At 37.9% G+C, this 20,350-nt stretch overlaps 2 protein-coding genes across 3 annotated transcripts; one reads left to right on the top strand and one right to left on the bottom strand.

The window, feature by feature from the left end:
• Nucleotides 1-12,689: 12,689 nt before the first annotated feature.
• On the top strand, nucleotides 12,690-17,782 carry LOC143849629 (glutamyl-tRNA reductase 1, chloroplastic-like). Of its 2 annotated transcripts, none has more exons than XM_077358720.1 (3): nucleotides 12,690-13,178; nucleotides 14,321-14,565; nucleotides 16,340-17,782. In XM_077358720.1, the coding sequence occupies exons 1-3, from the start codon at nucleotides 12,920-12,922 to the stop codon at nucleotides 17,465-17,467; spliced, it is 1,632 nt and encodes a 543-aa protein (XP_077214835.1). In that variant the 5' UTR covers nucleotides 12,690-12,919; the 3' UTR covers nucleotides 17,468-17,782. The 2 variants fall into 2 exon arrangements, with proteins under 2 accessions (XP_077214835.1, XP_077214836.1); XM_077358721.1 differs by having other exon boundaries at nucleotides 12,693-13,178; nucleotides 14,321-14,562.
• Nucleotides 17,783-18,671: 889 nt separating this feature from the next.
• LOC143850293 (uncharacterized) lies at nucleotides 18,672-19,097 on the bottom strand. Its single transcript, XM_077359551.1, has one exon. It carries the CDS (start codon nucleotides 19,095-19,097, stop codon nucleotides 18,672-18,674), a length of 426 nt encoding a protein of 141 aa, XP_077215666.1.
• Nucleotides 19,098-20,350: the final 1,253 nt, after the last annotated feature.

Raw genomic sequence — 20,350 nt, 5'->3', positions numbered from 1 at the left:
ATAAACAACTACAAAACGTCCAAGATACGGCTTTAGAACCAGTGTTATGAACCTCATGAAGGTGGAAGGTGCATTAGACAATCCAAATGGCATGACTAGCCACTCAAATAGTCCATCTTTGGTCTTGAACGCCGTCTTCCATTCATCTCTGGGCTTGATTCGAATTTGATGATATCCACTCTTTAAGTCCAACTTTGACAAGATGGTGGCACTGGAAAGTTGGTCCAATAGATCATCAAGACGAGGGATCAGAAAGCGGTATTTGATGGTGATTTTGTTTATGGCTCTACTATCAACACACATTCTCCAAGTGCCATTTTTCTTCGGCACCAAAAGGGCTGGAATGGCACATGGGCTGAGGCTCTCCCTTATGAAACCTTTGCCCAATAGTTCCATGATTTGTCGTTGTAGTTCTTCATGCTCTACCGGACTCATCTGATAGTGAGCTAGGTTGGGTAAAGATGCACCGGGCAGCAAGTCAATTTGGTGCTGAATGTCTCTCATGGGGGGAAGGCCAGAGGGAAGGTCTAATGGAAATATATCTTTAAATTCTTCCAAAAGAGGCTTGACTTGGTTCGGAATGATTGGTGCAACCACATCTCCAATATCGGACTTGTTAAGTAAGATGTATATAACACTAACCCCTTCCATAGCACTCTTTACATCTTTCATCACAAGAAAATTAGAGGATGAGGAGTTTTCAACCAAAGGAGTTTGAATTGGCTCTTCACTAGGTGCTAAAGTAATCTTCTTTCCTTCATAGTCAAAAGAGTAAGTGTTGCGATACCCGTCATGGATTGTTTTCTTATCAAATTGCCATGGACGGCCAAGGATGATATGACTACAATCCATAGGTATAACATCACACCATATCTTGTCAAAGTAGATTGAAGCAATAGAAAGATTGACAAGACAATGTTTGGAAACGGTTACCTCCATACCTCGCTTTAACCAAGACATCTTGTAAGGGGTTGGATGTTCTTTCAACTCCAATTTCAGCTTGCTTGCCGCCACCTCAGAAATTATATTTTCACAACATCCGGAATCAATGATTAATCGACATACCTTTCCAGAAACGGTGCATGCCGAGTGGAGAATATTGTTGCGCAACCAACGATTTCCAGCTTCTTATTTTGGAGTTAGAAAATTTTTCAACATCATAAGGAACTCACCAGTATCGGCATTAAGCACTTTCTCATCCTCCAAGTTACTTTCATCATCGTTTGGGTCAATATCAATGTCTTCCTCACCCGGATCATCAGATTCATTTTCCACAAGTAATGCTTTACCCGCTTGTCGCTTCCGACAATTGCTAGCACGATGTCCTATCTCACCACATGAATAACAACGCATACCGGTTGTAGAGCTTTGACATGTAGGAGGGCGCTGATTAGAACCCTTGGGCGGGGCAGAGGCTTTGTTGATACTATTGGTGTGTGCACTTGTGTTTTCGGCTTTGGTGGTGCCAACCGAACCTTGAACTGCTCGATTTGTGAAGGTAGATTGTTGCTTTCGAGAGCGCGAACGCTCCACCTTGAGAGCTCTTTGGTGTGCATCTCTCAAATCCCAGATGTCAAGAACATCAAGGGTGTCTTGGATATGAAGTTGAAGGCCTCCCAAATACTTGTTCACAAGCATCTCCTCCGGATCTTGAATATTGTTGCGAATTACCAACTCATTGAATTCATTGGTGTATTGTTCCACCGATCGCGTACCTTGCCTCAAATTTTGGTACTGTTGGTACAGATCCCTCTCATATCATTTGGGAAGGAAGTACTTGTGGATCTTGTCCTCCATCTTTCTCCATCAAGTGATAGGATCCTTACCGGCGGAGTGGCGTGTTTGCTTCTCACGTCTCCACCAAGCTATGGCCTTGCCTCGGAATCGCATGGCAATGATGCAAACACGACGCTCTTCCGAGACATTTCTATGATCAAAAACTTCATTCACAAGTGTTAACCAATCAATGATTTCATCAGGGGAATCAGTTCCTAGAAATTCTGAAATGTCTCTCTTGATTTCCTTTTCCCAATCCGGTTCTCGAACACCTTGTGTGTGGGATTGAGGGCGCCTTCTTTGTCGCAAAGATTGAGCACTTTCTGAAGAAGAAGAATCACCATTGGTTCCTCCGGATCTGGAATGGGGTGGAGGATTGTTTGCTTCAGCATGAAGACGTTCAACTTCTCGAGTCAAGTCATTGATTTGTTGTTGCATATGTTGCTGCAAATTTTCAGCAAGTGTGTGTACTTCATTCATGGGAATAGTTCTGCCACCTCGACGTCTCGCTTGTTTTGGAGGCATTGTCCTCTCCTCCAAAGCTCTGATACCAAAATGATGCAAGCCTCTCCTAGACATCTTGGACTAAGGATCGGGAGAGTGACAAACAAACACTCAATTGCTCAAGAATTCGGATTCAAGAAAACAGATTTGCGCAAGCTTGGTAAAATGAACGTATCTTCCTCAATATAGGTCGGAATGACTTGATTCAAAAGCCAAAATTTCAAGGACTCAAAGATCTACAACTTTCCTGACAAAAGTTTGCTCAGAAAAATACTGGAAATAGCTCTAAATGGTGATGGAAGTGGATGAAAGAGAATGGACAGGTTTCTGGAAATAAAGTGGGGCAAAATAGGAAAAGATAACTTCAATGGCTAATCTTCTAGGTTGCCAAGGAAGATAGGTAACATCAATTCTTCTAGATTGATGGTTGCAACTCTTCAAAGATGCAAACAATAGGGGAAAGCTCCTACTCTTCAAGGAAGAAGTGAAACTCTTCTAGGTTTCAAGGAAGAACTCTTCAAGGTTTAAGGGAAAATGCACTAAGCAAATTTTCATTTAAATATTCAACTAACTCCATTACATATGTTCGATACTCTTTAAGTAGAGAAATACATGAGAAACTTCGTTCAAACTAGTCCACTAACTAGTTTAGGGACTCACATACATCATTAATAGCTTAGGAACCCTAAACACATTAACTAGTCGAAGCTATCAAACACAGTCTACTAAAATAGCCATAACTCTTAAACTCCTGGGCCAATTAAGACCATGAATATCCTTTAGGAAGCTAATTCAAATACCTACAACGTCTTAGTTAAGCATTTTCTCTGATTCATCCATCTAGAGGTCCAAAACTGTACTTCAAAACGGACCAGAATCATTATGACGAAAATACAACTGGTTTAGGCCTGAATTGGAGTGTCCATGATCTTGGGCTGGAATTGGCCTTTATGCTTTGTGGATTCAAGTTGGGCTTGGGGCTTGTGTTGGGCTTGAATGCAGGCTGATCTTCTCACTTGCTTGGGATGGTTCATGTGTGCTTCAAATTTGTCGGTCACATGAGTTGGGGTTGCATCATAAGCACAACTAATGGGGCAATGGACATTGTGAGTATATCACTATGGTCCATCTAAACATGAAAGTAAGATAATTTGGCTCTCCCCCTAAGTATTTGTCATTGGCCTTTGGTAAAATCTATTAGGCAATGCATGACTATACAGACTGGCTATAGATGTGACAGTGAGAGCATAGCCTATGAATCTTATCATGGTGAGTGATGTACTTAATTTCAAAAGCACATGATAAGAGTATGAATTCATAAGCAAAGAGATGATCAACTCAAGCACTATCCTATGAAGGAGACTTCTAGAGAATTTTCAAACTCTAGAACAAGATACTTATCATTGGAAGATATATTAACATATGAGTCTATCCAAGATAAGTCTAAAGCCTAAGAGGATGTGACATTACAGCTCAGGCTTAAGCTAAGGGTACTTGTCATAAATGAGAGACAATCTCAGAATGAAGACATAAGGCAAGCCCCAACTTCAACACAAATGGAGCAATGGGGCTCCAAATGAGTATACTTATCATATGTAATGTAATATACATATCAAACAACATATGATAAGATAAAAAGATGACAAATATTGCATATATATAGCTCCCCCTTTGTTAGTGACTCATACAGAGTATGAATCCAAATGGCTGTCCAACACAGAGTCACCAAGGATTTATGAAGTGATTGGTTGAAGCACAACCCTTGGGCTACACTTACATATTTGCTAAGGATACTCAAAAGATAACAAGTGAGGTAATGAGTCATCCTATCAACACATGCTCCCCATAACTATGTGCATAATATATATATATATATATATATATATATATATATATATGACAATTCAAGATACATATCACTTATCATGGTTAAGATGCTGGCTAGAAGCCAAAGTAATTAGATGCATTAATTAAAATGATGGTGGCATTCCTTCAAGAGAAGGCATGAGCACCTATTGAATAGCTTTTAACTTTAAAGTTTAACATCTTCACCATTTAGCTAATATCAATCAAGGGGTGATACAATATACATAGAGTGCTATACAAATAGACAATTATAAACATACCAAGGATAGCTAATGATGACAAGCATTTAAGAATCTATCGTAGGATAAGCACTTCTATCCTACTGAAGACAACTAGTTCTAGAAGATTTTCTATAATGGTACACTAGTTTTCAACTATTTAGGAAATGTTCATTTTTATTTTCATTTTTATGTTCCCTATTAGCTTGTTAGATGTGTTTTGAGGGATTAAGTCCAATTAAATAATTAAATGTGATTATCAAAACACATTTCCTTTCAATTATTCTCTTTTAAAGCCAATTTTTTACATTTTTTATTTTTAGCACACTTTTGGCTTTTTAAGCAAAATCTCATGATTTTGAAGATGTTCACAATCAATAAACTCATGAGATACAATTTTGAGTGTATGATGAAAATGTTTTCAAATAGCTCAAACTTATAGTGATCTATCTTAAGAATACTCAAATGTTGATATCCAAATATCACATATATATAGGCATAGTGCATATATATATATATATATATATATATATATATATATATATATATATAACTTTAGATCACATGCCTCTCAATTAATGGATTTTAATAATCATCTCTTTTAATAACTCCACTTGAGTTTGAAGTTCACATAACTAGAATGTTTTAAGTTTAATTATTTTGTGAACTTATCAATGTTATATGGATGATATATAGATATTCAAATTATTACATGATGACAATGTGTCCTAATGTGCACACCTTGAGATTTTAACTAGATTTTTATTTTTCTAGTGCACATAAGTTTGTTGTGAAGAGTTTAAGATAATCAAAGTTTCTTAGCACTTCACATCCTTTAATCAAATTTCACTTGTTTGTTTGTTTGAAGTCCAACTTAGAGTTCTTTTCAACAAGTGATTCTCTCATATGGTTTGCATGTCAAAGATGAATTGACAAGTCAAGGTTATGCACATGCTACATATGACTTAGTTCAATCAGGGTGAATCATGATTCCTTCATTGAACTAAATTGCGTTTGCAACTTCCCTTATCAAGAATGAGACATATTCTTAAGGGCCAAGGATTTTCATGAACAATCATGGGAGAGAGAAACCTTGGGCAAATGCTATCATTTTCACTTATGAACCCCTCAAGATTTTAACCAAGTGTATGGAGATTCATTTAGTTTTATATTTTGACCCAATCTTGTTTGTTTAAAGAATGTCTAAGGTTTAATTGACAATGATTTTGACTAGACACAATATTTTGAAATAAATTTTCTTATTTTCTTTCTATTTTGCTAGAATGACATGATAATAAAATCTAGCAATAGCAAGACTTGTTTCATTTTAATTTAAGTTTCAAGATGATGGACTTACGAATATAGCTTGAACCATCTTAAGCTATTCCTATGGGTCAATTTAGGTACTAAGTTTATAACTATGTTTCAAGTTATACACAAATACTTAGACCATGCTACATGATCATACCATACCTACAGTATTTAATTTATTGTACACAATAACATGAGCTTTTAGAGATCAAAACAATATATCATGTTATCAATGGTATGAACACCTAAATATAGATACATATAGATAAACCAAGATAAGTATATTTGTATCTATAATACATTTTCAAAAAGATGTGATCTTTAACCACTAATGGCTAGACATACGATTTTCAATAATTGTAAGATTTCTAGCATAATATTCAATTGATTTATCTTTTTAACTAGATACAAGAAGTGAAGTATCTTGAGAACATTTTCCAATAGATATGACAATTATAAGCACAAACAACTAGATGCAAAGAGGTCAATCTTCTTTGAAAGGATAACATCTAGTAGGGGTGCAAGTTTGGCCCTGTCAGCCCTGAGCCCGCCCTGAGCCCGAACACGGTCAGGGCTGGATTTTCCAACCCTGAGGGCGGGTCAGGGTTCATTTTTTTAGACCCTCACTCAGGTCGGGTCGGGTTCTGGGTTAATGCCTCAGGTACCCTGACCCGGCCCGACCCTAAGTTTTCTATTATAGAATTGAACCATCTGTGCATGTTTCTTTTGCTAATATTCTCTATTATCTTGGATTGATGTTTCTTTGGATTATTATTTTTAATTGTATCTGTTGCCCGTTATATTGTTGAATTCATATTGTCTTATTTTGTTCCCTTTCTCTGTTTATTGATCATTTTGTTCTATATGATAAGTGGTTGCTTTATATATAGACTATCATGCACAAGGTGACTAGATACAATATTTTACATCACAATCAAATGTAAAGTATCTAGAATCACATATAAGTGATATGACATTGAAGCACAACCCCTAACTCTACTAGTGATCAACAAATAGATCAAGTACGGGATTTTGGAACCCAAACCAACTTGAGTCCATTCAAGTTTGTTTTATACAATGTATCATTTTTAATCCATACAAACTTGAAACTTTTTATAAATCTAAGCCTACACCTAGATTTGTAATGTCCATATCTACCAATATAATCACAACATATAGAAGAGCATGTAGATGGACAAAATGAACATAAAGATGAACTACAAGAGCATTTACAAACATGTTTTTCATTTTTCTTCTTGTAGTTTCTTGCATTCCAAGACAAGTTTTTCATTTTCTAGATTCATCTCAATAACTTTATCTTCTAAGTAATTTATTTGATGAGATGAGCTAGATCTCAATTCTTCTTCATCTTCACATAAAAGTTTATATTTTTCATATGCTCAACATTCACATTTTCTAGATTTTTGTTTTCCTTTTCAAAGGAGTTGCATTTTTTAATTAAATCATCATTTTTGTTTATCAAAACTTTACTAAGTTAGACTTAATTTCTCATTTCTAGTCAAGCTTTCATCAACTTCCATCTTCAAGTTTTCAATTTGATTTTTTAAATTGGAAATTGAATGTTCAAAACCATCTCCATTTGCAAAAGATTTTTGAGAAGCCTCATTTTGTCTAAAGATAACATTTTTATCTATTGTTGTAAAAAGACAAAGATTTTTCTCATAGATATTTTCAACAGTAGTCCAAATATCTTTTGCATTTGTACATGAAGAGATATTCTCAAAAGCATTTGGAGATAATCCACAACATAACACAATCATAGCTTTTGAATTCAAGGAAAATAATTTTTTGTCAAATTTACTACATGTCCTTGGTAGAGAATAACCTTTTCCAATAACAATTAAAATATCACAATCTATGGATTTGAGATAGATCAACATTTGTATTTTCCACGCTCCATAATTTGTTCCATCAAGAAATGGTGGAACAAGAGCGGATCTACTTTCCTCAAAATCCATTAGGGTTGCCATAGATCTTTTCCCTTGTAGATTTTTGAATTAAAAACCTTTTTAAGAGTCTTAGCTCTGATACCGAATGAAATTCCAATAGGGGCAACCTAAGAGGGGGGTGAATTGGGTAATTAAAAATTTGCCTTAATTAGAAAGGATTTGTGAGATCAATCCTAGATTATTCTATCCCTTGTTCAAATATGCTTAAGAAGATAAAGAATAGAAATTACCAATTACCAAAGGCAAGGGGAGAAGAAGATACACACCACAATGAAGACACCAAGATTTATAGTAGTTCGGTCTATCAACAAGACCTACTCCACTGTTCCAAGTTTGTCTCCTTGGGTACTCCACTAATGGTGAGATTCTACACGCCGAATCTCCAAGCCGTACAAACACTTCTCCGCATCCGAGGGAACAAACCCTCTTTGAACAACCGCCTCCAAGGAGTCAACCTTCTTTGCACACCCCTCAAGGGGTACAACTCATCTTCGTAAATACACCGGATTCTCCTTTCTTTACAGGCCGAATTGAAAACCCTTAAGTACAATGAAGAATAAATGAAAAACTCTCAACGCCTCTTGATAGACGGATTATACAATGATAGAAGCTCTCAATCTCTCCAAAAGATTAAGCAAATGAAAGCCCTATGGAGATCCTCTTGTTGAATGTAGATTAAGAAATCAAAGCATAGAAGAGGATAAAACTAAAAACCTTAGATTTGAAGGTGTAAGCTCAAAATGATGTTAAATGATCTTGCAAAAGGTTGCTTAGTTGGTCATGAATAGGGTATAAATAGCCCATTAGGAAATATGACCGTTTGGGGGCATTTTCATAAAAAACTGGGTTGAAAAAGTCAAGCCGCGCAAGCCCTAATGATTAGTTTTCCAAACGAGGTCGATCGACCGGAGTGTCGCGGTCGCCCGCCCTATAGGGCACTCACTTTTTATTTTGAAATTTCTTACCGCCGTGGTCGACCGATCATATCGAGGTCGCCCGCCGTGAGCTTTCTGACAATTTATTTTTGGTCCAGAACCCTATATGTGGTCGCCCGGCTCTATGGCAGTCGACCGGCCTAATCATGCTGGATTGTTTATGGATTTCCAGAAACACATCCGCGGTCGACCTCCGATGCCTTGGTCGACCGGTCCTCTTTGTTTAGGTAGGTGCTGGGTTTCCAGCACACTTACCGCGGTCGCCCGGGAGACCCCGGTCGACCGGCCCTGTTTTGAAAACTTGTTTTACATATTAAAATCTTAGGGCTTTGGGCCATGGCCTTTGGTCTTTTGTCCAAGGTTTTCAAACATGTTTTTGTGTATGTGGATGGTTTTCAAAGATGTCAAGTTTGTTTATGAAAACCATTTTGAAAACTTTTTGAAAGTGCAAATACATTTTACAAGAGGACCCCAGTACAATTTAGAAATATAGGACCTTGAGTCTTCTTGGATTGTCTTGGCTCCTTAGCGGTTTCTTGTGAGTGAACTCTTCAACTTGGTTTGGGTCTTGTGACTTCCTCCATTCTTTGAACATGTTGAATGGTCCATGAGGTGGTCACCAATGCTAGTTCATCTCCAAGCTTCTACTGGCACTTGCAAGGCATGCTTGTGGGATCCTTGGCTTGATCTCTTGACTTGAACATCTTCCAATGATGATATCTCCAATGTTTGTTCAAGCTCTTTGGTTCATTGTGCATGTTGATCCTCAAGCCATGTATTGTGTTTTGTTGTGTGATGGCGATATGACATGTAAAATTCCTTTCTAAGGCACAACACTACAAAGCAACACATTAGTCCATAAAGACTAATCAATTTGGGTTTGCTAGCATCAAAACAACAAGGTAAAGGTGAATGGTTGAACCCATGGGAACCCTTGGGCTAACACTTTTCAAAAAGCCTATAAATATGGCACCCATATAATCGGTTTTAGATATCTCTTAATTGAATTAAATTCGGTTACCTTTGTGTTTCCTTTTGTTGCTTTGTTGGAGAACGCATACAAGTGCCATCTGCTGCTCTTTTTTACCCTCCATAATAGAGCCATTTGCTGCTCTTCTCTTTAATAAATTTAGCCCCGTATTATTACTTGATCTCCACTACTGGTCCTGCAAAACCCATTCTAAAATCAGCCCATTGATTTCGCTATCCGTCCATACGTTACATGTGTATATTTTTATCTCGTATAGTACTTTATATAAACGTAAAGTAGGATGGTGGAAATTATAATCGTTAGGTATACAACAACCAATTAGTTCTTTATTTTCAGAAGAACCTAATTTTATATGTGACTCCTGGTTTTAAGAATGAGTGATTCTAGTTGTAAGTTATCTAATGAAACTATAGTTGAAATTGACCCGTAATCGTAACGACCCAATTGCAAGAGCGGATCTCTACCAATTGAGCTATATCCCCCGACCCACGTTCTTCCAAACCATAACCCCAGCCTATGATAGAACAATCCTGTGAGCAATTCCCAAGGGGCTGTTTGGATGGGAACAGGACACACTTTTCATTTCCTAGCATTGGTTTGCTGCCATTTACAATTCACATAGAATTCCATGTGCACTAATTTGCTTTCCACTAAAATATGAGCCAAAGAGAAGCAAAGAAATTAGAATTTATAATCTTTTCCTTCTACTTGAATATTACTTGCATCCAAACGAATTCCCCGGATAGGACAACAGCCATAATACTTGAAAAGAGGGCAAAAGAAGAAAAACATGTGGAGGTGAAACAAAGTCTAGAATTCTACAAAAATCTCAAAATTATCATCACTCTATGCCAGGAGGACTTTTTTCCACGTATTTTCCTGAAAGAGAAACCACACTTTAAAGGTATGGTGGAAAGAGTCTCGGAAATCCAAGAGGACAATCTCCATCACAAGCACAAGATCTGGTAGATTGGGTTGGACACACGCCCCTTATCCCTTTCTCCAAGATTTTCCTTTGAAAAATCCTCAATGAAGATCTGAAAGAGACTTTAATTTGATTTGTGATATTATCTCCACATGTTTCCTTCTATGGATGAACAATTGATGAGGAGTGTAAGAATGATAGGATTAGTTTAAGTAGGGTTCGGACAAGCCCATATCCAGCCCACCCATATTTCATGAAGGTCAAGCCCTTCACTAAGGCACAAGCCCATACGATCCAAAACTATGGACATAAAGATTGGCGCTTGGATGAGCAAAACCAAAAGAGCCCATTGTCCAAAAGACTAAAATAAAAGAACTATTACCTCAAATACTATTATCAACATGTCCCACATTAGGTGATAAGGAAAATAGATGCAACGGTGCAGATAAATAACTACATGTGCCACTTTTTAGAGTAATAAAAAGAGTTTTTAATAAAGAAGCCAACATAAACCGTCCATATTATAACATCCTATTAAACTAAAAATTTGTAAGTAAGCCCCTCCTATTTGCATAATCTCAAAAATTCCCTTATCTTCATAAACCAGTGGGGATTTTGCACCAGTAAAATTATGGTGCCAATACCTTTGGGAAAATGATGGTCTTAATGTTGAGAAGATCGTGCCAACAATTTTGTGAAATGATCATAATACATTGTTGCAATTGAAAAGTCTCGAGGTTTCTCTTCGCTTAACAGGGAGCTAAAATAAATAAAATGCACATTCGTGGTTTTCGCCGGTCATTTTGTAGATTAAAGATTTCCGTCTCTTTACCTTATTTAAATAGCAAGTGCTTAGTTGAAGTTGTTACAATATAAAAGGTTCATATGGACTTCTTTAAGAAGCCCTAGATAACAAAACATACTATTAACCTATGTTGCCTGAATCATTTTGTGCAAAAAGTACAAAGGTTCATAATATTACACCAAATAAACTAGAAAATTACGAAGCAACATAAAATATAAGCATGGTTTCATGCTTAGTTTTGACTTCTAACTTCCATATTTCTAGCTCTCATATATAGTTTTCATCTTTTACTTAAAGAATCTACTTCTTAACTCCCAACGTATTTAGGAATTTGAGAAGGATTTGAATGATTTTACAAAATACAACTAAATACAGTGCAAGAGCGAACCAAACAAATGAATTGAAGGGAACCAAAAAAGCCCACCCGAAACGAAACAATTTAGCATAGTGAACCCGAACCCGAACCAAGCAAACCAAATGAACCAGGTAACATAGCTACTAACAACTCGTTAGGTCACTGCTTTCCAGACTACCTAATTGACATTTGACATCCTTAGTTTGAATATGAAACCCAAGCCCAAGGCCAAGCCGAAACCCAATCCATAGTCCGTCAAATGAGCCCACCCAACATCAGCTAGACTTTCAAAGCCCATTTGGGATATAAAAAGCAAGTCCCCACATGAAAATCCATTCAGCTAAGTAATCAAATCAAGTCTATTTATCTAAAAGACAAATGGGGTATAGAAAAAGGAAAATGATTTTAGCACTCCACTTATTTGATATGTGGCGAAAGCCTTCTTGTCTTTTAGTGTTTAAAGGGCTGCCAAAAGGTTATTTATAGTTCCCAAGAAGCTCTGACAATGCCAATTAAAAACTACAAGAAGCTTTTGCTGCATATACTAGCTTGCGTACTAGAGTGTTAAAGGAAGCACCGAAGCAGGGGTATGCGGATTTGGGATGCTAACTAAGTAGATATCAAATAACTGGAGTGCTAAAATCATTTCCCTAGAGAAATCAGAATCTAAAGCTCTCCTACATGGGAGTGTGGATTAAGCTCTCCAATATATTAAACCATGAACCCGAACCCGAACCAAACCAAGCAAACCAGTGAACCAGGTAACAAGGCTACTAACAATCCAGTAGGTCACTGCTTTCCAGACTACCTAGCTGACTAGCTGACATTGTCAATGAGTTTGATTATGAAACTTAAGCCCAAACCCAAGCCCAAGCCCAAGCCCATGAGCCTCAATTGTATAGCCCATAATCAGCTAAACCCATGAAAAATCTATTCACAAAAGTAAGAAAATCACGTCCATTCATCCAACATAGAAATGGGTTCTAGGAAAAAACAGAGATTTTAAGCCTGTCCAAAGGGGTAGTGTGGATAAAGGACCACTTTACCCGCCAATCAGAGCTTTAGAAATCTGACCCTCAGATTTTGCTACGGTTGAGACTTGCTCACCAGCCACAATTCCTTCTCTGTCCTTTGGCCGAACACACAACACACGAACCCAAGAGAGAAAAATAAAATAAAGAGAAGGAATTCCTTCTACTTCTTCTTCTTCTACCTCTAGGGTTAGGGTTTTGAAGCTCTGTGGGTTCTACTGCTTCTGATTTAATGGCAGTTGCTAGCAATTTTGCCACAGCGTTTGCAGGGGCAAATATGGAAACTTTCCTCTGTAGGACCTTCAGAGCTTCTTCTTTGGCGGGAATCTCTTTCCGGCCAAACCGGAATCGTAGAAGGGTTTTGGAAAGAGGGGTAGTTTTGAACCCTAGATGTGAGTTTGGATCGGATTCGTTGGTCCAAGAGGAGAAGATCAAATCAAGGGCGTCTAGCCTATCCGCACTCGAATTGCTCAAGACTTCGGCTACTGACAGTAAATCTTTAATTTTTTATCTCTTTTCTGTTAATTTTTGCAATTGATTGGGTTTTCAATTGGTGATTATGTGGAAATCTCTTGGATTCATAGTTTTTGTTGAATTTGGTTGGTGGGTTTTTGTATTTAGTGTTGGTGGTTGAGGATTTTGACGGTTTTTATAGGCGCCGCGAAGAAACAGGGGAATGCGCGTTATTTTGCAGGACATTATTGAGATGCTTGTGATGGTTCATATGATTGATGTATTGGGTTTGTTGTATGTCTTTTAACTTGTTCATAGAGCCCTGATTGTTCAGTGGCTTAAACCGCTGCTCTTTGATTCTTGGAACATGTGAAGTTCACAATTCAGAGCGACTAGTTTAGGCTATGACCTGGGAAGCTTGAATAATGAATGTATTTCTACTGGAAATGATTGAAAGATTGTACTTTGTTTTAAATCCGTTCTAGTGTTCTAGTGTTAAGTGAAAAACTGTAGAGATAGCAATAATTTCCAACAGTGTCTTAACAAAAAAAGAGTAACAAGATACGAAACATCACTGGTTTTTCATAATAAATGCTGAATAATGGCCATTATTAATCAAACAAAAGAGAGCCAAGTTTATATTGCCCGTGTAGAAGAATTTGTGGAATACTTACCCGAGGAATATAAAATTGGCTTCATGGTCTTCATTGTTTTTTCTTGGGAAATTTAATGTGGCTTCATGGATTTAGGGATTGGATGCCTAGATAATCTTTTGTCAGCACCACATACTTTCTTTTACCTTTTTCCTTTTTAATTACCACCACTGAGTGATTAGTAGTTTCTTCACCAATCCACTCTTTGATGTAGTGACAAGATTAATTTTCCAACTTGGTCTATTTCTTGTTTAAGTCTTTGTAATGGGAAGGGGTCACAATGTCGGTTTTCTTAACCAGAAATATTATTCTATTCATGCATTCTCCAATCTCTGAAAGTTTGCTGTATAAATGTTTCAATTTGTTAATGTTTCGGATCTTGGTTTCTTTAATTTTTTACTTAATACGCTTCCTAGGATATCAGTTCAGTTCAAAAAAGAAAAGAAAAATGTTTCCTTGTATAAGCTACATGAAAGCAACCACAAGGCTCTGATGTTATGATATTCTTTTAATTGATTTTCTATCAGGATATACAAAGGAAAGGAGCAGCATTGTAGTCATAGGGCTTAGTGTTCATACGGCACCAGTGGAGATGCGTGAAAAGCTGGCTGTTCCCGAAGCAGATTGGCCTCGTGCCATTGGAGAGCTCTGTTGCTTGAATCACATAGAAGAAGCTGCCGTTCTTAGTACCTGCAACAGAATGGAAATATATGTGGTGGCTCTATCCTGGCACCGAGGAATTCGCGAAGTGACCGAATGGATGGCTAAGGTAGTCTCATCATTCAATTTATTCTGCATGCCAATACTCATTTGCATTTGGATTTTGCTTCAGATGACAATCTTTTTCTTCTATACAAATGAGAATATAATTCAATTTAAAGACTGCTGTGCGAGCTGAAAGAAAAACTGTTAAATAACCTTATGTTTGACCATAGTTAGCGAAACGTGATTCGGCAAAAATATTGGGTGGTAAAAATTCGACTTTAAAATGGTATTTGTTCGAAAAAACGTATTCGAAAAACGGAAACACAAAAAAATGTGTTTAAAATTTTGTCATTGACAAAATTTAGTGGGGGTGAAGTTGGAAAGTTGGCAAATATGTGTTTAGTACATTTAAAATGTGTTTAAAATGTTAGGGATGACAAGGAGTCAATAATAATGTCCTTTTCGGGGCCTGCAGAAGAATGTGATGCGAACGTAGCTGAAGTTAAAGCCATGCTTTTTGGTATTTGCTAGGCTTATGAGCATGATATGAGGCCGCTAATTATGGAAGGGGACTCAGCTAATGCAATAACTTGGGCATCAAACAAGTCTAAGGGTCCTTGGAAGATTCAAGGTGAGATTGCGGAAATATTGGATTTAATGAAATTTCTGGAGCCCAAGGTTGAAAATCTGGAGTCGTAATGGATCTGAGGAACATCTTTATGTAGGTGGTGTGGGACATCTTGTCCCCGCACAACTTTTTTGAATATATTGTCGCTTTTCAAAAAAAAAAAAAAAGTGTTTAAAACGTTCTCCTCAAAAGAAAAAAAACCTTTAGTTTTTTTTTTTTTTTACTTTCACAATGTTCATTCGGGTTATAGGTCTTCGGAAGTGGGTCAGGAGGAGGACGAGGAGCAAGAAAAGTAAGATGTTCTGCAGCAATAGCGTAGGCGACTCGGTCGTCCGGTGCCTTTCGGTCGACCGTGCAATGCACGCTGTTGGAAAAACACAAAACTGTATTTTACACTGGGCTGGTCGACCCAGAATGACCACGTTTGGCAGCCAATAATTTATTTTATTTTATTTTTCATGATAGCAGGTGGGAGAAGTAGAGAAATTTGTGAGTGCATGACTGAGATGAGGTTGAGAAGGGTCTAAAAATCAGAAAAAAGTCGATTATATTTTGAGTATAGTTTTTTATTGGGAAATGTTATCAGCACTACTGTATTTTGATGAGGGCACTCCTCACTTTATTAAAAGTACGGTATGACCCTCACCATAGGATGATCCAAACCATCCATTAGATGGGCCACAGCCTAAATAGGTTGTGCCCCAAAAATTATTTCCACAAGTTGATTCTAACCCTCCAATCTGTAGAGGGTTAGGATCAACCCTCTAACATTCAGATCGGAGGGTTAGGATCAGCCTATGGAAATGATTTTTGGGGCACAACCTATTTAGGCTGTGGCCCATCTAATGGACGGTTTGGATCATCCTATGGTGCGGGCCATACCGTACTTTGAATAAAGTGAGGAGTGCCCTCATCAAAATACAGCAGTGCTGATAACATTTCCCTTTTTATTTCCGAATTTCCCAAGCTTTTTCTGTGCTATCCTCACTCAGTCCCTCTAGTATCTATCCCTCTCCCACCTTCTCTCACCATGGGGTAAGCTAATATTCAAGGAAAAAATAAATTCATTGTAGCCAAACGTGCCCTGAAAGTTTTAAAGAGAGTATTAAATGGAAAACCAATAAAACGCATTTAAAAAAAAAAAAAAAAAAAAAAACATCCGTTTAAAACGGCGTTTTGCTAACTATTTCTTTGATTTTGTTTTACTCTGCAGACCAGTGGAGTTCCTGCTTCAGAGCTTCGACAGCATTTATTTTTACTGCGTGACAACGATGCTACCCAGCATCTATTTGAAGTATCCGCAGGGCTCGACTCACTTGTTCTGGGAGAGGGACAGATTCTGGCTCAAGTTAAACAAGTTGTGAAAGTTGGGCAAGGAGTTGTAGGGTTTGGAAGAAACATAAGTGGGCTATTCAAGCATGCAATTACTGTTGGGAAGCGTGTTAGAACTGAAACCAACATTGCATCCGGGGCAGTTTCTGTTAGCTCGGCGGCTGTTGAGTTGGCTCTGATGAAGCTTCCAAAATCTGAGTCTCCCTCTGCTAGAATGTTGGTGATTGGAGCAGGCAAAATGGGGAAACTCGTGATCAAACATTTGGCCGCAAAAGGGTGCAACAAAATGGTGGTTGTAAATAGATCAGAGGAGAGAGTTGCTCTCATCCACGAGGAACTGAATGATGTTGAAATAATATACAAACCTATCACAGAAATGCTCTCTTGTGCTTCCGAAGCTGATGTCATATTCACTAGCACAGCATCAGAAACACCATTGTTCTTGAAAGAGCATGTTGAAGACCTTCCTCCCGTTAGTCCTAAAATCGGGGGCTTGAGGCTATTCCTTGACATATCTGTTCCTAGGAATGTAGGGTCATGTGTTTCTTGTGTTCAGTCCGCACGAGTCTACAATGTTGATGATCTCAAGGAAGTCGTTGAAGCTAATAAGGAGGATCGGCACAGAAAAGCAATGGAAGCTCAGGCAATTATTGGGGAAGAGTCTAAACAATTTGAGGCGTGGAGGGACTCTCTAGAGACTGTTCCTACAATCAAGAAGTTAAGATCATATGCTGAGAGACTTCGGCTTTCGGAACTGGAGAAGTGTGGGTCGAAAATGGGTGATGATCTCCCTAAGAAAACGATGAGGGCTGTGGATGACCTTAGCCGGGGTATAGTGAACAAGCTTCTTCATGGTCCTATGCAGCATTTGAGATGCGATGGTAGTGATAGTCGGACACTGAGTGAGACCCTTGAAAACATGCACGCACTCAACAGGATGTTCGGTCTTGAGACCGAGATATCCGTGTTTGAGCAGAAGTTTAGAGCCAAGACGGAGCAAAGTCAATAGTAAACTGTAATGTTCATCATGGTATCTGTAATGTTCACCTCCCCAACTGCTTCATTTTATCAAATTCAAATAAGAGGAAAATTTCCTCAGCTTCTTTTCGACATTGGTGATTTTCTTTTATACTGAGAAACTATGCTTCCGGTGAGTTCTATGGATGGATATAGGGATGATTGAGGCTTTCTAACTCTGTATCTGCCACGTTATGTCTGTAATGTTGTGATTGCCATTTTGTGACATTGGCCAGTGTTTGGGAAACTATTACTTGTAATTATTCAACGTATCATTTCAGTTTAAAGATGAGTTTGGTTTTTCAGACATGATGTTTTGATGTTTCAGAAAAATAAATTGCCTGACTAGACAAACCCAAAAGTTGGTTTTGGCCACCAGGGTTAGAGTGATTCCTGGAGGCATCCATACATACAGTCCACATGAGGGAAAGGAGTATAGTGGTCAGCCATTGGATGACAACAGGCGACCACGCTATGAAAACAAAACATTACTTCCCGTTACCAGTCATCCATAATATAAATACCAATGGAGTAGAGAATGTGAATTACATTATAAATTCATAATTGAACATATCCGGCATGTTCAAACATGTACCATTGCTTCTTCTCCAGGAAAAGAAGCTCACGACCCATAGGCCCTCTACCTCTTTACAGGATTGCTCCTCCAAGCCTTTCCCATTGCGGATGGTAGGGGATGTGGATGTAGTTTTTTAGCACAATTGGCATTTGTGATTCAAACAAAGCGGAAGCCTTGCTTTGGGGGCTTAAGTTGGTGGAGGGTGATTCGTCGAATGTCATCGCTTAAGGGATCGGGTCTGCCCGCAGCCTATGGAAGTTGGCTAGCATCATTTCGGAAATTAGGGACTGCTGTAGGAGAATCCGCCCTTAAATTCATGACTCACCTCGCTCTGATACCCTCGCTAAAGATGGGGTAGACAAGCCCGGTATGGATGTAAATCATCAATAGAATATGGTAAGGTGGTCCGTTCTATTTGGAGCTTTTGGTTTAAGGTGTAAATGGCATAAGGCCGCAAGAAAGCATCTTGTTTCTGCGCCTAAAGCTCTTGTATTTTCGCTTGGGTTTCAGAAAAAAATGTTTACTTTTCTCAAAAAAATAAAAAATAAAAAATCTGTTGTGTGCATTAGTTAACTGATCTCCAACTAGGTCATAAAGGGCCAAAGGCAACCACTAATTCTTAAAACAGGATTCTTAAGAGGATTTTTTTATTCTTCTTCTGAAAATCCTCAGTAGATTGAAGATGATTCAACAATTCTATCAACATCATTGACAGTTTGTTCATATGGTAATTCATGACAAAGTCATTGAATGATGGTGGTAGGGATGTTAACACCATGTCGACTTGCGACTCAGCATCTAACATAGCCCCAAAAACTTCGAGCTCCTTTAGATAGCCCATCATCTTCAACATGTGATCTTTAACTGGGGTTCCTTCCACTATTTTTGTGGAAACAAGGCCCTTAATCGCTATTTGTCTGGCACTGCGATTTTGTTGTCCAAACATCTCCCTAAGATTGTGCATAATATCCATGGATGAAGCCATTCCGACATGTTGTTGTTGCAATACGTTCGATATCAACCCAAGGATATAGCACTTAGCCATTTGGTCATCTTCATGCCATTTTGTGGCTCTGTCCCTGACATCCTGGGGAGCATCGAGACCAGGTAACTAAGGTGCCTCAGTAGTCAAGACCCCCAATGAACTTTCGTTGCTGTGAGCACTAGAGTTAAGTTCCTCTTTCAGTCCACATAATTTGGACCAGTAAGTTTGTTGTCCTCAAGAATCCTAGCTAATGGATTGAAGGATGCCCTATCTAATGCAAAGGAAATGAGGCATAAAATTAGCAAGACTAACCATTTTAGATTTATCATGACATGTAACCATTAGATCTGAGTTTTTGATCTGTAATGGTATTGCCCATTGTTTGTCACATTTATGTGCCCCTCAAACACACAAATCAAGAGAAATAACATGATTTCTCCGATGGGCATCGAATGCTCATTAACAACAACTTTATTAGATTCATCTAATCCATCATATTATTAATATGATATCCGATTTGATCTTGGCCTCCAAGCATCGCAATGTATCTATCATTCGGGCATCAACACTCTTTGCTTGGTTAAGTTAACACCCATTGCCTTGGAACCATTTTACAAAACATATTAGCTTCTACTTTGGCATATGACTAATGTATTTTGCAAATATCCATTATCCTTATAGGAATCTATTAGTTACTCTAGATAGAAAATCAAGATTGGCTTCTGCTGTTGCATATGATCATCTTATTCTCTAAACTAGCCAACCAATAGATGGCTATGGAAGGCCATGGAGATTAATCCTTTCGATTTAAATCTCCATTTATAACTTAATATTTTACAAAGAGGATTTCTTTTAAGTGGAAAAAACTTATTCCCATGCATGCATCTAAAACAAACCATCCAATGGAAAAACATACATAAGGAAAGGAAAATGCAATCATCCATTACACATCCAAAACATAGAAAAGTAAACTAACCACTTCCATAAGCTTAATTTTGGCATCTTGGATTTATAGGGATTCTCCCACTAGCCTTTTTATAATTATCTAACCATTTTAGAGTTAGTTAATCCCCATAATTCCATATTACCAAAATTAAGGGTGAAATTGGGGCAACTATTAGCTATTCGCAATAAGAAAAATTCGCCGACCTAAAGGAAATTGTTCAAAGGTATTGGTACTGATATACCTTATCATATGAAGTATCTTAGATCAGTAGGAATCATGAAGAATGCGTTCGCCCTCATTGAATCGATAGAATCGAGGTCCGCCATCATCTATAGCTTTCTTGAAGCATCGCCATGTCCAAGTTCTT

This window comes from Tasmannia lanceolata, unplaced genomic scaffold (assembly GCF_043159265.1).
Source record: "Tasmannia lanceolata isolate RefF3 unplaced genomic scaffold, GAP_Taslan_0.1 ptg000018l, whole genome shotgun sequence".
NCBI classification, from domain to species: Eukaryota; Viridiplantae; Streptophyta; class Magnoliopsida; order Canellales; family Winteraceae; genus Tasmannia; species Tasmannia lanceolata.
Note: the sequence above shows the minus strand (reverse complement) of the source record. Positions and strands in the feature narration are given on the sequence as shown.

Excerpts from the sequence above, each read along its gene's own strand:
- LOC143849629 (XM_077358720.1), top strand. The coding sequence starts at position 12,920 with ATGGCAGTTGCTAGCAATTTTGCCACAGCGTTTGCAGGGGCAAATATG. Across the intron at positions 13,179-14,320 it reads CAAGACTTCGGCTACTGACA|GATATACAAAGGAAAGGAGC; the intron begins GTAAATCTTTAA and ends ATTTTCTATCAG. Across the intron at positions 14,566-16,339 it reads CCGAATGGATGGCTAAGGTA|ACCAGTGGAGTTCCTGCTTC; the intron begins GTCTCATCATTC and ends TTTACTCTGCAG.
- LOC143850293 (XM_077359551.1), bottom strand. The coding sequence starts at position 19,097 with ATGGCTAAGTGCTATATCCTTGGGTTGATATCGAACGTATTGCAACAA.